The sequence below is a fragment of the Lepidochelys olivacea genome (assembly GCF_965140295.1).
Source record: "Lepidochelys olivacea isolate rLepOli2 genome assembly, chromosome: 8".
Classification (NCBI taxonomy): Eukaryota; Metazoa; Chordata; order Testudines; family Cheloniidae; genus Lepidochelys; species Lepidochelys olivacea.
In genome coordinates, this window is record NC_140418.1 from 29076452 (window position 1) to 29092329 (window position 15878).

Consider the following 15878-nt stretch of genomic DNA (forward strand, 5'->3'; position numbering starts at 1 on the left):
TAATGATGTTTCTAATCTGGGGAGAAAGAGACAGAGGGGCAAAGCACTAGGAGCTCAGTTCCACTCTCAGGTATAATAATTATAACATTACTGGCTTATATTTCTCTAATGCCTCCATTTGGGGATCTTAAAGCACTTTTCAAAAACTAGTGAAGTAAGCCTCCCAGCATCCCTGTGAGGTAGGCCAGTATTTCTGTCCACATTTTGCAGATAGGCTTCAAGAATTTAAACAACTTGACTGGGATCACACAGGAAGGCTGTGGGCAAAGCCAGAAATAGAACCCAGCTCTCTTCACTCCTAGTGCTGTGACTTACCCACACTAATTAATTTGGCACTGAAAGTAAAAAAGCCATATTGCAGATGCTTCACCTTTATGAAATTAATATCTATTTGCATCAGTCGTAATGAAAGGAATGTGCTGCTTTTCTACAAATAACCCACATTTGCATAGATATGTAGGTGCAGGTATCATTTACTTGCACCTGTTGTAGTTATTTTAGGGGAAACATGAATCAATAACATATAATCTCCAGAGATTTAAAAGCTTTGATTACTTAAACCTTTGTGGGAAAGCTTGTTAAATTTGCAAATGCAAGGCTTATCTACACTTACAGCGTTGCAGTGAAGACGCTAATCCACTGTGTCAATGGGAGAAGCCATCTCATCAATATAGCGCTGTCTACACTGGGAGTTAGGTCGGTATAACTGTGTCGCTTAGGGGTATGGATTTTCTACACTCCCGAGAGACGTAGTTATACTGACATAAGTTTGTAGAGGCCAGGGCTTAGAGGCAACAAAACTACAACATGCCATGTGTAACAGTATTGATTAGATCTTTAAAACTGGACATGGGGATACATTTTGCATGCTGGGAAAAGCATTACACAGGGATCTGAATTTAGGCCACTCAGGGTATGTATACGCTGCAGCTGTGAGCAAGATGGCATGCTAAAAATAGCAGCTTGAGCTCTGACCTAAGGGGTAAGGTGGGCTTGTATTAGGATAGCTAGCCTGTGCTAGCAATGTCTACAGTGTTATTTTTAGCACACTCACTTGAGCTGAGCTAGCATGCGTCTGTCCACCCGGACTGGTAGGCATCTTCCCAGCTGCAGTGAAGATAAGTGGGGAGCACAACTAAAAGAGTATATTGAGTTCCCCTTCCTCCTGACCAGTGCTTAGAAGGAGCTGATGAGCTACAGCGGCAGCTCTGTCTACAACTGGACATTGGGTCACCTCATGTGGTAAGGAAAAATGAAGAGTGACAATGGGGTCGTACTAGGAAACCTTCCCTTCAACTTCTCCCAACAACACCTAGTGAAAGGCCACTGTGGTCTGAGAAATGTCAATGTTAGCACCTCAGAACACACAGGTCCACAGGTAAATTGTATTTTTGCCTAATCAGCAGAATCTGCACTAACTTTTTAAGCAGATAAACCACTGGAAGTCTAATTAGGAAAAAGAAGAAAATTTTGTTTTTATGAAATTTTGAGGGAAAGAACTTTATTTTTTATGAATGACATTAATAAAGTAGACAAGGTGGGTGAAGTAATATCTTTTATAGGGCCAAGCTTTTTTGATAGAAGAGACAAACTTTCAAGCTCCATGGAGCTCTTCTTCAGGTCTGGAGCTTGAAGACTTGACTCTTTCACCGACAGAAGTTGGTCCAAGAGAAGTTATTACCTCACCCACCTTATCTCTGTCATATCCTTGTACCAACACAGCTACAACAAGACTGCAAACCATTAATAAAGTAGTTTGCCAGTAGGGGACATATCTAGAGCATTAAGGCCAAAGCTCCTATGCTCTTTCCCCTTGATGGCCGAAAATTTTGCCTCAGTTCACCTAACCTGCTGTGTTTGGCTGCTAGTCAAGTGGGCTGGTACAGCATACTGGTAAGAAGTGGCCACTGGTACCGGCCTGTACACAGCCCACACGCTGCCCCTTTCCCGCCCCCCGCAAGGCCGCCGACGGTGGTTTGGCGGGGGGAAGAGGGGGCAAAAGGGGCAGCTGCCCAGGGCCTGGCAATTTAAAAGGGCCCAGGGCTCCTGGCCACCGCGGCCAGAGCCCCAGGAGGCACGGGCTGGGCAGTGTGGAATGGCTGGCTGGGGGAGGCTGCCCCCAGCCCCTCCCCTTCCGCCCAAAGCCCCGCCCCTTCCGGAAGCCCGGAGTTGGGCCCCGTACCAGTAAGTAATTTATCTGACTTTCACCCCGGTGCTAGTGAACTTTGAAAATGAAACACCCACACCTGGAAACACAAAGCACAGTTTCCTGAAGAAAAATTGAAAAGGTCAGGGCTAAATTCAACCAAAAGTCTTAAAACTGGAGCCTCAGTGGGAGGTATGTCCTTTATTAGTGGTAGTAATTAAATGTACTTGTAAAGTTACAATTTAAGGGAATGTAGACTCAGCAGATTGGGAAGCAAGGGTTATTAGCAGAAGTCATTGATAGCTCAAAACCATAATTATTTTCTATCATTTATGGTGCAGTGTATAAGTTGCTTTAATAGACTATGCAGCAGTAATCTGCAGGAGAGACTGGTCTTCTTGCAGTTCAAATGAACTATGAGCTAATAGCACTGGTTACAAAATGAATGGGAATGAGATATAATGGCTTAGGCAATATACAGAATTCAGTTTTATTTTCTGTAGATAAAAATATGTGATGCAGAGTAATCTCTAAAGCAGATTTATGCAAAAAGCATTCTAACTTGTATTAAGTTTTAAAACTATTCTAAGAAGGCTTCATTTTTTATAGCTTGTTTTGTGGTATAATTTTATTGTTTCCTATTTTTGAGTTTTACATGAAATATAGTAACATTTTCAGAACTGATTATCAGATAATGCCTTTTGTGGATCAGTGTCATTTTTTATCATCCTTCTTGTTTAACTGGTTCAAATATTAGATACCTGTTATGGAAATGTACAATATCTCTAAATTTACATGAGTATTCTTCCATAGAGGTATAGCATCTGACTGTACTGGAAAATTGATTAGTAAAATATTGCCTTTAAAAACCCGCAGTTATAATCTTAGGGCATGTAATGAACTACCTGAAACTATCATTTCCTAAGTATTGACTTCACAGGGGAAGTTACAATTGCCTAATAAATAGTCTATCTGATGCAAGTGGGGGCACCAATGATGGGAAAAAGTGTCAAAATTCTGAAGTGGATTTCAGCACACTGGAATCTCTGATCGTCAGAGGCTGGTCTGGGTTCCAGACCCAGCATCCATAGTACAATGTATAGCTTTCAAACAAGCTACATTGTAAATTACAGAAAGAAAAGGAGTACTTGTGGCACCTTAGAGACTAACCAATTTATTTGAGCATGAGCTTTCGTGAGCTACAGCTCACTTCATCGGATGCGTACTGTGGAAACTGCAGAAGACATTATATACACAGAGACCATGAAACAATACCTCCTCCCACCCCACTCTCCTGCTGGTAATAGCTTATCTAAAGTGATCATCAAGTTGGGCCATTTTCAGCACAAATCCAGGTTCTCTCACCCTCCGCGCCCCCCCCCCCCACACACACAAACTCACTCTCCTGCTGGTAATAGCCCATCCAAAGTGACCACTCTCTTTAAAATGTGTATGATAATCAAGGTGGGCCATTTCCAGCACAAATCCAGGTTTTCTCAACCCCCCACCCCCCCTCCAAAAACCACACACACAAACTCACTCTCCTGCTGGTAATAGCTCATCCAAAGCGACCACTCTCCCTACAATGTGCATGATGATCAAGGTGGGCCATTTCCAGCACAAATACAGGTTTTCTCACCCCCCCCCCCACCCCCATACACACACAAACTCACTCTCCTGCTGGTAATAGCTCATCCAAACTGACCACTCTCCTTACAATGTTTCATGGTCTCTGTTTATATAATGTCTTCTGCAGTTTCCACGGTATGCATCCGATGAAGTGAGCTGTAGCTCACGAAAGCTCATGCTCAAATAAATTGGTTAGTCTCTAAGGTGCCACAAGTACTCCTTTTCTTTTTGCAAAGACAGACTAACACGGCTGTTACTCTGAAACCTGTCACTGTAAATTACAGGACTCTTTTAGGGCCTGATCCAAAGCATATTGAAGTCAGTAAAAATGTCCAGTGGCTTTGGATCAGTCTCTTATATGTTCATGAAGAAATTCAGCTTGAAAAAAGCATAAAGCAACTAATTAAGTGATTTGGCACTTCGTGTAATGAGTTAGGACACTTGGAAGGCGTGTGGACTCATTTGTGGGTCTCTCTATCTTCATTCCTCATGGCTCCTGCCATGTTAAAAATACTACTTCTCTAGTACTTCCTGCAGCACTGTCCACAAAGCAGAACTACTACTACGCTGTGACACATTTGGAAGTTTCACAAACAAGCTTCTGCATGGTGGGTCACTGGGTTATTTGAGGGTACTTGAGCAGTAGATGTGGTTGATAGGCATATAAATATCTTCACTCTGAATGCAAAAGATTATTTGCAGAAGAGACAATTTTTAAAACTTGGGATTTGTCCACATTTTGTCATTGTTACTTAAAGCAGAAGGGTGGTCTAGTTCTTGAAGCAGATGATTGGAAGCCAGGATTCCTGGGTTCACTTCCCATCTCTGCCACTGATTCTGGGTGATATTGCACAAGTTATTTAGTTTCTCTGTATCACGTTTCCCTATATGCAAGATGAAGGTGATACTACTTGAACTGCAGTGTTGTGAGGTTTAATTCATCAATGTGAGTAAGGCACTTTGAGATCCCCCGATGAAAAACTATAGATCTGCAAAGTTAGTAGTATTCTGACTCATAACCTTTCTCAATGGGTGTGACACTTCCCAGAGATACCTGGGATTGTGAAACAGCTTTGTCTGTGCCTTCTGTTGCTCAGCTTTCTGAAACCAACAGCCTCTGGCAACACTAGCCCTGCCTTTCAGGTCCCCACAGACTTCTTCCTCTTCTTCTTCTTCTGAGGCAAAGCAGACAGATGAATCCATGTCGCTTTGTCTGGCAAAACCTGTTTGTCAACCCTGCATGGGACACCAATTTTAAAATATGTTGTAAGTACATATACACAACTTCTGAAATATCATCCAGACACACACTTCATAATGATTTTGAGAATCAGTATAACATAAGTTTGTGTTAGGTGCCTCATTCTACCCTCTTTACATAAATACCATAAAAGCTGTGTACTAGGTGTGGTATGTTTGTCAAGCCTGATAGAAGTTGCTGTTATAGAAGACCAGCTGACACCAAAAGGCCTGTCACAGTGGGCATAAGATGTCTCATCAGGATAACATGTCACTCTGGGACAGAAACACGGGCACTTTACTGGACATCATGTTAATTCCTTTTACTCCATTTGCAGCCCACGCACTCTTGCAGTTTCCCCTGCTTTTTCTCTAATGCCCTAATATTGCTGAAGACCTGTTAACCTCGAACATTCAAAAAGACATGGACTATTAAAAACTACAGTTTAAAGATTAACAGTTCTTACTCAAAGCATTCTTTTTACTGTTTAAAGACATTGCCCATATAACATCTCTAAGAGGTTTTTCATTACATGCAAGCGTAAGTACCAGGAGCCTCGGTAATTTGGAATTTTAAAATTGAAATCATGCTGAAGTAGCTATTACAGTTAAAACAATAAAGACAGAGCAGGTGTTTGGTACTTACCTGCTGGGTTTACGTGCAGGTCCATACTATGCTGTTATGTCCTTCCTGAAAGCACTGTCTCCAGAGGCTGGCATTGGCAAAAATGTCCATAAACTGCTGGAAACTGATTCACTGGTATTCAGGGATCCTTTCCAGATATGGTATCTTCTAAGAATAGCATTGTACTGTGGTAGAAATATGGGCAAAAGAGCTAAGCTCATGATGGCTATAGGTAGTATGTGTTTCCTTGAATTTCATGTATCACTACCACTCAATACCTAGTTGTAATTAAAGCCACCAAGAAGTAGATTTAGATGTTCATGAGCATAATAGATCTTCTCTGTGGTTTTCTGACCTTTATTTAATTTATTTTAATAACTTGGCACTCATTACCTTGGCATCTGGGCACATCATACACTAAAGCAAATATCAATGTATGCTGGAAATCGGGAGCATTGCTACTCTCCTCTCTCTTCCCCATTGACCATTTGCCCAACAGAAATGTCTGAAGTGTAGGACAAGTAAACATAATGCCAGACCCAACCACATAAGGCTTTGCTGAATGGATGAGCTTTCACTATGTTCTGAAGGCTAACCATTTCATGGATAGAGAGCCAGAGGTGGTCTACTGGAAAGGTCTTGCCTCTTGTTTTCAATAATGCATATCTAGGGATTATCAGCAAGTGGAATTCAACCGGCTGCAGCCAATAAATTTGTGCACGGGGGAAAGAAATGGATTTTCATGTAGCCAGATCCCAAGCTGTATGGGCCTTTCAAAGGTTATCAAACTCTTTTTTCTATCTCCTTATTAATGTGTTTCCTTTTATATGTGATTATTGTTAGTTTATGGAGAGGGGCTTAATGGACCTGTTTAATGTATGAAATCTGACTAATGAAGTCTGCAATCAGTGAGTTTACATTGAAATTACCCCTTTATAATTATTTCCTGGTTATTTTTATATCTTGGTCACATTAAGGATGTGGCTGAAAAGAGCACAAGTTGATTTATATGTGCTTAGCTGGCTCTCTGCTCTTACTATACTTGATCAGTAAAGAGTAATCACAGAATTAAAAGTGGTGGGGGAAAAGCTGTATGCAAGTTTCAGATGCTCTAAGGGGAGGAATTTATAGCTTATGTAAAATCTAAGGGTCAGAGAAAGCAGTGGAGTTGCACAAATGTAAATAAAGGGAGAAACTGATCTTTAAAATGTTAAGCTTTGTTTTAAAGGGTTTAAAATTGCCACAGTGGTTCATCATAAATGGCATTACCAAAAATGCCTGTACTTCTAGAAAAAAAATCTCACCTGGCTAATACTTGTTCCTGTCTTCTAGGACCTTGGGCCACTAGAAATAGCAGCATAGATAGCGGGGAGGCAGAGGTCGGACGCAGAGTTACCCAGGAAGTACCACCTGGAGTATTCTGGCGGTCTCAAATCCATATCAGCCAGCCGCAGTTCGTGAAGTTCAATATCTCCTTAGGAAAGGATGCTCTTTTTGGTGTTTATATAAGAAGAGGACTTCCACCATCACATGCCCAGGTACTGTATGACTATGCTTAATGGATTTAAAAGCCAAAAGATAAAAGTACTGATGATCTAATGGCAATTAGTTTTAGGTGGTAAGGGTTTGTGCTTTTGAAACTGAGGGTCCTTGGTTCTTCCCCAGTGCCTCATGGCTCTGATTTACCTCAGAGCCCTGGAGTTGCTTGTTTGCAACAATGGCTTTGTTACAGATTGGCATCCTCTAACAATAGATTATTTACAGGAGTGACAATTTTTCTTTTAACTTGGAATAAATAAAGGTTGTTTTCCTGCAATCTTTATAATGTCACCCTTTTTAAAAATTAACATCTGCAGTTTCCTATTGTCAGCTTAAAATACTAGTGATGGAAATTCAGAGCATAAATCTGCTCTGTTGTGCTGTAAATCAGAAATAAAATACACGGAGGTCGTTGAAATTACACTAGTGAAAGATGGTGGGAGATTAGAATCAGGCCCACTATCTCAGAGTAACATACCACAGGTGACTGGAATGCTCTAAAAAGAAGAGACCGTCACAAGCCTGATTCTCCCCTCATGTGCTGGTATAAATCAGGAGCAGTCTGGGAGGTTACATAGATGCTGACCTAGTGTAAGTGAGAAGATATTCAGGCCCAGACTGGGTCTTCATAAGGGACTTGCTGCTTTGACTTGCTGAAGAAAATCAGTTGGCAGAGTTTAGATTACTGGAAGTTTTCTATTCCACCACCACTAGCACATGTTGTTCAGATGTGGGTTTTCATGGTCATTTTTGTCAGTGTTGGGTTAATTTTAATCCCCTTTTCCCAATGACTGTACCCAGGCCTCTTCCATCACTAGGTCACTAAGCTATGTATGCAGATTTGCATTTTCCCTTTCAGGTATGGAGTTAAGTCTGGTGCTTGTCTTGCATTTCTTACAAACAACTGTAGTGAAAACTCATCAGTCCCTCATTTTTATGCTGACCCGATAATATAGAGCAATGGGCACTCAATAAAAATAATGGCTAACAAATTTAGAAAAAATATAAGCAACTATTTCTTCAGAAGATGTGTAGTGAGAATTTGGAATTCATTGCTGTAGGAGGGCATATAGTCACTGCTGAGATTTGATTCAAATAGCTGGAAAATTTTGGCCAGATCCAAAGCCCATTAAAGTCAATGGAAAGCTTCCCATTTACTTTGATGAGGTTTGGCTCAGACTCCTCATGAGCAATAATATGTTTTGTAGCTATGCATGCCAAGAAAAAAAGAAACCCCCATTCTTCAGGGAATGAGCAAAAGCATAGATGACTACCAATTTCAGGAAGGGATTCTTTCACTCATGTGCAGCCTTGAAAATTAGCTCTTAGTACAAAGATTTTTTCCTTAAATTTAGAAAGCTTAACTTGACATTTGAGTTCTGGAGAGCAAGTGCAGAAATCTAAAAATCCCTCTTGGGAATGCCCCCATTTGACATTCCTAGACACTTAGCCCCAATTGGCAAAGAATTTCTGAGTTACATTTTTTCATTTGCCAAAGCAGAGTGGAGTTACACAGATTTGTATATGGTTACATTACATGATTTTAGTTGCAACCCCCCCCCCCCCCACACACACACACAGCACAAAGAGTGAATAAATGAATTTTGTATGGGAAACTACACTGGAGTCTGAAGATTCTGATTTATGGGCTAGTTCTGCAGTCATTCCACAGCCATAAGACTAGGGGCCAGGAACGATGCGCACTACTATATTCAAAGGATTACGACCACTACATATACATAATCCAAGAGCAAATGGCCCTGTGGTTGTCTAACCACCATTCCCCTCTGTGGTGGCCTCTATTGAAATGTGCTCCCTTCCCCCCAGTGCAGCCACTCTACAAATAACAAGAAATTCTTAAATCTTACAGAAGCAGGAAGCCTGCAAAACAATCAGCAGGTCTGCTAGATTGCCAGGAAGTAAAGCCCAGCAGACAGAAAACAAATAGTAGGGGTCAGTGATCAGATTTGCATGTGAAAGATTAACATTGGGGTTCCTTGAAGTTTTGTACTACAAGAGGGCTGCCTGGGGAGATTCCAGAAGATTGCTGCCCCATTCTCACCTATTCTTGTACATCTCCATGAAGGATGGGAGATGGCCAAGGAAATGAGTTCCAAATGCAGGGACCCTTTTCTGAGACAGCCTTGATTTTTGCACTGGCAATTCAGTCCCATGAACTTGACAGCAAGAAAATTGCATTTGAAATTAATTACCCCAATAGAGTAAGAATGAAATGTGGTTAGTCAAATAACTGGGTTCCAAATCATTCAGCTTTTTAGAGATTTTTACCACTCCTTTTAATTTCCCCAGGAAATCAACAGGGAGTCAGTGCAGACACTAAGCTAGGATGTCATGTGCTCACAGTGACCTGCCCTTCTCAGGAGCAACCAAAGCTCCAGGAAGATTTCAAATGTAGCCTTAAGTAAGAGTGAATTGTCATTGTCTGGCTAGGAGGAGACAAAGGCATGGACGACTCTTGCAATAGCCCTATTAGGAAGGAATTGATAGTTTATTAATTCAAGCTGAATTTTACATGTTATTGCCCTGCAATCAAGTGTATCTAAGGTTCTGTGTTTCAGAAGAGACTATGACCAGGTAGAATCCTCCTCCTCCTATTCTCTCAACACAGCACCAACATACCAGATCCAAAACTCACATCCTTTATTGTTATTTTAAATAATTAAAAACAGCAACCCCATAAGTCTCAGCCTAAGCTTCCTTCTCTGCATGGTTTCTACCTACAGGAACTTTCTTTCCCAGTCTCTAGTTAGAACTCCCCAAGAAGAGACTCCTGCCCTTTTTTAACCCTGGATAGAGTTAACAAAATCTACGTGCATGATCCTCAGAAATTACTCAGCATCTTCATGCAGGGCGTTAGCATTGGGCAATAGGAAGACTCAGCAGAAAAGTCCCATATCCTTATGCAGGATCCTAAATCCTGCCAGCCTGATGCAGAGAGAAATGATTTTAGAGAAAAGAAAAGAGCCTGCTACACATCTGAACTTTAGAAGAGTAGCCTTGTTCTGATTCCAGAAAGGAGCAAGGATTTCTGTATTAATGAAAATAATCTGAATTTGACATCAGATGATGTGCTAACGTTGTATTTTAAAATCCTTGTTACTGCAAGTTAAGGACTTGAGCAGTAAAAGCAGTGAACAAGTTCACTTGACAGTTCATCACTGATCAGTGTTGATATGTCAAGCCAAGTAAAATCCTTAGTGGGAACAAGTCAATAATCAGCAAATTAGGTACATGATTACCCTGAGACAACAAGATGCAGCTCTTGTCTGAGAGCCCTGCTGAGATTTAACCTTCTCAGTATTACTGTTTAGCAAATATTCCAAACGCCTAGTTTAGTCAGTCAAACAGCCTGGTGTAATACTGTGGCTAGGGAATGGAGCTCTGGAGGGGGGACATACAGACAGAAATGCAGGCTTGTATGGCAAGTGAGTTAGAAATAAAAGCACTCACTGTATTTTCAAGAAAGATTTTTCCAGACTATGTAGTGGTACAGCCATGTAACAAAACATTCATAACCCCCTTAAAAAGTGGCCCTTAAATGGTGGAAAGCAAATGGATAAAAGGCTGCACACTGGATAATATTTGGAGAAGAAATGATAAATCTCTTGGATTAAGCACGTATATGCTGCTTATATAGTGATCCAAGCAAACATTGATATTACTGCTCATCTGCAGACTATTTCAAATGATAGCATGAAAAAGTAAGTTTATAGAAATACTATTAGGAATGCTTGGCCAAGGCAATCCACCAGAGCATATTACATACCTTTCCCACATAGTATCTTCTTTGCAAAAATCTCTCGTGTGGGTGAGTAAACCACTTGTGTTTTCAATTAGAAGTGGGACTAGCTGGAAACAATTTGAATAGTGGGACAGCCAGGATGATCTCTTGCTTCATAAACACCACTGATATTTTCATATTTTTCATGGTCCCAGCAGTCACAGATCAGAATGATATCATTCTCATCAGTTCAGTCTCTGTTATATGTCACGCTTTGCTCTGACTTATGCTGCTCACATTATGTTACACTGAATCATGTACATTCAAATATTAAAGTAAATTGTTTTATTGGCTGTCAGCTTGGATATCAGATGGCTGGTGGGTGGGTATTTTAATGCATAATCAACAATTTGGATGTTTATGAAGTACTAATTTTAAAACACTTTGCAAACAAGTTTTTCCCCCCAACACATGTTGTTCAGATCTAGTTTGTGCTGAGTAGATCTTATGAAGTTTTGGCATGAGGATGAGCTCTCGCCACAACAGCTAAATCTATATCTGGATTTTGAACACTTGTGATGTTCGTGAATTTTTAACTCCATGTTTTGGTTCATCCCATTATTAAAATAGGGTCTATTTGAAAAATCAGGGTTTATATCCTGATTTCAAACACTCTTGGAGTTTGGTTTGGACTCATCTGTAATTTGGAAGTGCAACCAGGTATCAGGCTTTAGGACACTATGTGTGGAGTTGCAAAGCTATTTTGCTGACTCACACTGGCTGCCAGAGCAGGTGGGTCTCATTAGCTATTCTCAGAAATATAAGAGAGAGGGATAAGATGCCTTGAAAGGAAACATTGTAGGGACAAATTGCTCAGGTAGAACTCGGGTTAACATTGAGGTCTGTAAGTACAGATTTGTTTCAGGACTTTCTTACATAGGGTAAAAAAACAAGAGCAAACCCAAGGAAAGGGTAAATTTGGAAAATTAACCCGTTGTATTGTGGCCTCCTTTTTACAGGAGGCCTGATCTGTATAAAGCACTCCCCTCATGTCTGCAAATTCAAGCCAGGAGTTCTACAAGGACAGGTGCTCTCCTGCTGTTTCTGGTGCTTTTTGTATCTGGACAGTCTTTTGTCATTTCTGATTGCAAATCAGACCTAAGCCATGAACCATAGAGGAGTATAAAACTAGAAGTCAGCCAAACTTTGAGATCTCTATAAAGGTTCCATTTGAGTTGTAAGTAGTGATGTGTGGCATTTCTTAATACATGTGAGCTGGTATCATCCCTAGCACTCTGTGTTCATTGTGTGAGTAGAAACCTTCACAATTTCTTCCTGATGAGCACGTGGCACATGTCTCACACTCTTATCCATCTATGGGTTGCTTTAGGGCATGCGTAACATTTTCAGCAGAAAATTGTGTAAAAACAGTTAGTAAATCAGAGGATCAGTAGAGCAACATGATGCAAAATAATGAGCTAGTTGGGCATGTGGTGAAGCAGAGCCAAGCCTGGGGATGGTCTTGATGGCCTGTTTCCTTGGCCAATCGAGACTAGACACATTGCTCTGGAATGTGTATGTTAATGTCCACACAACACATGGCAGCTGTTTACACAGATAAGTGGTAGGTCTGATTATGGCTTCTGCATAGGGAGCCATGTGGAAAGTCCCGCTCAGCCAGAACAAACCCCATCCAAGCCAAGTTTTTTCAGTGGCACACACATAGGAGAATATGCAGGGACCATTCCCTCTCTTTTATGTCTCCAGGATCAGGAAGGAGAAAGGGGCATGCCCAGCATACATAGTGTGCTTCTTGGGGTTTATGCTGGAGGTGTGCTCCACCTAGGGCCCCTCCAGCAGGCATTCTGCCTCCCTCCCACTCTTAGGCCTTGTCTATACTACAGGGGAAATTCGATTTAATCTACGCAATTTGAGTTATGTAAATAGTGTAACTCCAATCAATGTAGCTTAGATCTACTTACCGCAGGGTCCACACTAAGCGATGTTGCTCTCCTGTCGACTCCCGCTACTCTTCTCAATCCGGTGGAGGACAGGAGTCAACAGGAGAGCAATCTGCAGTCAATTTAGCAAGTCTTCACTTGACCCGCTAAATCGACCGCCGATGCACCAATTGCTACTCGTAGATCCCCCGGTAAATGTAGGCAAGCCCTAAGTGCTGGCCATTTCTGAATGGGATTGAGACTTGTCGTGAATGAGCTTCCATGAGTGTTGCCCATGCTGTACCTGTACTGGAATTTTAATATCATGGCTCACGACCGTGGACCTTTCCTGATCACTGAATTCATCTTAGTGAGAAGTTTTAAGGAGGAATAATGCTCATCTATAGAATGTTGGTTATGGATAAAATTTTAATGATATGGACAGGCTTCCAAAGGGATCTGCCATCACTAGGTCACACCCATGATCCCAGGAGGAGACTGGGGACCCTGCAGCCAAAGCTGCTTCAAGCCCTTTTAGCTCTTCCATGCTGTTCCTCTTCGATCCCACCAACCGCTGAGCCTGCCCTGCCATCTGAGGTAGAATCAGCATCAGACATTGGGGAGGCAGAGGAGCCTGCCAGCACAAGCAGAGCAGAACAGCATGTTGCCAATGAGAAATGTCAGCTTTTATTGCTACTTTCTTCCATGTCGACCGTCTGTGAGCAAACCTTCCAAAGAGCAATAAAAAATGTTCCGATGTTGTTGCCCCACTAATAACATTTTCCAAGAGGGTAGTGAGTCCATCTTTAACCTCTGACTGCTGGCAGGTAGGTTTTGGTAACATTTCCAAAGGTCGCTGATTTAGTGGTCTGATTTACAAACAGGTTTGACACCATTTATGCTCTGAAAGTTACTGACATGTCCGAATTGTCTAAATCCCTGCTATTTATTGGCTTATCCCTAAACCCACTGATTTAGCTGAATTGTTTTTCCTAGCCATGTGCCATGTAAAATAGGTTTGGGTGGAGAGCAGTCAGATATTTAGTTTAGTCACTTCTTGCTATTACATCTTCCCATCCACCACCCAAAATGCATTTCAGAGAGGAAAGATGGCCCAGTGGGCTATAACTCTGGGAGACTGGGGTTCAAGTCCCTGCTATATCACTGAATTTCTTAGGCAAGTCACTTAATCTATTTGTGTCTCATGTTCCTATCTATGCAATGGAGATAATAGCACTGTCATACCTAACAGGGGAGTTCTGAGGATAAATACAGTAAATACTGTGAAGTGCTCAGATATTTTGGTGTTGGGGATACCTTTAGACACAGAAGTTGTCAGACACTACTGCCCCTAACTTGAATGCACCTGAAAACAGGCAGGTACATATCATGACACTACTAATTGTCCCATAGTCCTGAAGACTTAAATATCTCTCTCTCTTACAGAAAGGAATATATTATTATTATTAATAATATTTTATTATTGATATTTCTTATTATTAATGTTTATTTAATTATTATATTTTAATTTATTTTCAGTAACTCGGTATTAATTAATGGAATTCAGCCTGCAGTGCACAAAGTCCTCTGTAGGTGAAGTGGCATGTTTAGAGTTCAGGATGATAGTTGTTTTTAAACAAAAGCAGAGTGTTTCTTTTCTTTGAGCTATCACCAGCCTGGGCGGTATGTGTTCGTGATAACAGAGGGAAATGCAATAAGACTCCTGGCAAGCAAGCACGTACTATTACTGTATTTTATTGAACACATACGTCTTGCTTTAGACACATCTATCTATCTCGATCTAGTGCTAGATAGATAAATGTGTCTAAAACAAGACCTGTTTTCATAGGGGACTTGTTATATAGCTATAAAAACATTAGATATATTGGTTTTGGTGTATTTCTTAAGGACTTCCTCATATAGAGGCTGTGGGGACTAGTGGGTTGAGCGTTGCGTCAGCCTGGGAGTTCTAGAATCACAGAAGTTAAAGGTAGAAAAAGTTTATGAGGTCATCTAGTCCACTTGCCTTCCTAGGCAGTATTCCATGTTGGAGGTTTAACTAATATTTCTTCCAATCTTGTTTTAAATATACCAAGCAATGGAGTTTCCCTTGGGAGATTATTACCCAGCCTAATAGATCTCACTGTTGAGAAGATTTTCCTGACACTCTTGTTAAATTTTCCCTTTCTTGATTTCATTGGAATACTAGTAGCACCCCTCCTCTGTGCTAAATAATTCCTTACTTTGCTCAGTGCTTTCACCTTCTGGATTATTAACATGAACATATCCCACCTCTACTGGAATTTATCCAAGCTTGACATCCTCGGTCTTTCCTCATAAGTCAATTCCTTATTTCTGTTGTTCCTTTCTGAACTCCTCCAGTTTGTCAGTAACTTTTGAGCAATGAGGTGCCCAAAACTGAACACAGTTGCAATGGAGCCAACCAGTACTTCCTTGCTCTTTGCAGTGATGCTTCTACAATAAGCTTCAATCAGGTACAAAGTGGGGTACCTTATATTAGGCACAAACAATGAGTTTATTCCATATTCACAATGAGGAGACTTTCATTCATTAGTACTTCAGGTGGCATGTCTGAGATTTCTGTGTACTGTGCCAGCAGGAGACTGCTGTAGGTGATTGCTGTGGAATGGGTGAGTTTCTTTCAAAATGAGATTTCCTGATTTGAGAATTTATATAAGAACCTATGACTTGCTATGAAGGATCCCAACATTAATCCAGCACATCCTGAATCGTGCCTCCAACAGTGGCCAATACCTATTGCTTCAGCCAGTAAAAAATCGCCATAATGTGCTTGGCCAGCTGAACAGTGCAGTACATAGGGGAGAGTTGGTTCCTGACCTCTTTGAATAATATTCTTACACCCTTTAGCATATGATCTTATTAAAGTTTGCATGTCTGCTGTACATGTTGTCATTGGTCTAAAATCCATTCAGTATTTCTTTTAGATGAGAATAGACAATGTAAATAATTAGCAACTTTCTTCAAAAGCTCAGACTG

General features: G+C 41.0%; 1 protein-coding gene across 2 annotated transcripts in view; it reads left to right on the plus strand.

The window, feature by feature from the left end:
- Window positions 1-15878, plus strand: part of TENM2 (teneurin transmembrane protein 2) — a 996821-nt gene that overhangs the window by 822514 nt on the left and 158429 nt on the right. For both annotated transcript variants that reach the window (XM_084636387.1, XM_084636388.1), the window contains one exon: window positions 6972-7177. In XM_084636387.1, coding sequence (XP_084492513.1) covers window positions 6972-7177 — 206 coding nt within the window. The remainder of the gene's footprint in view (window positions 1-6971; window positions 7178-15878) is intronic.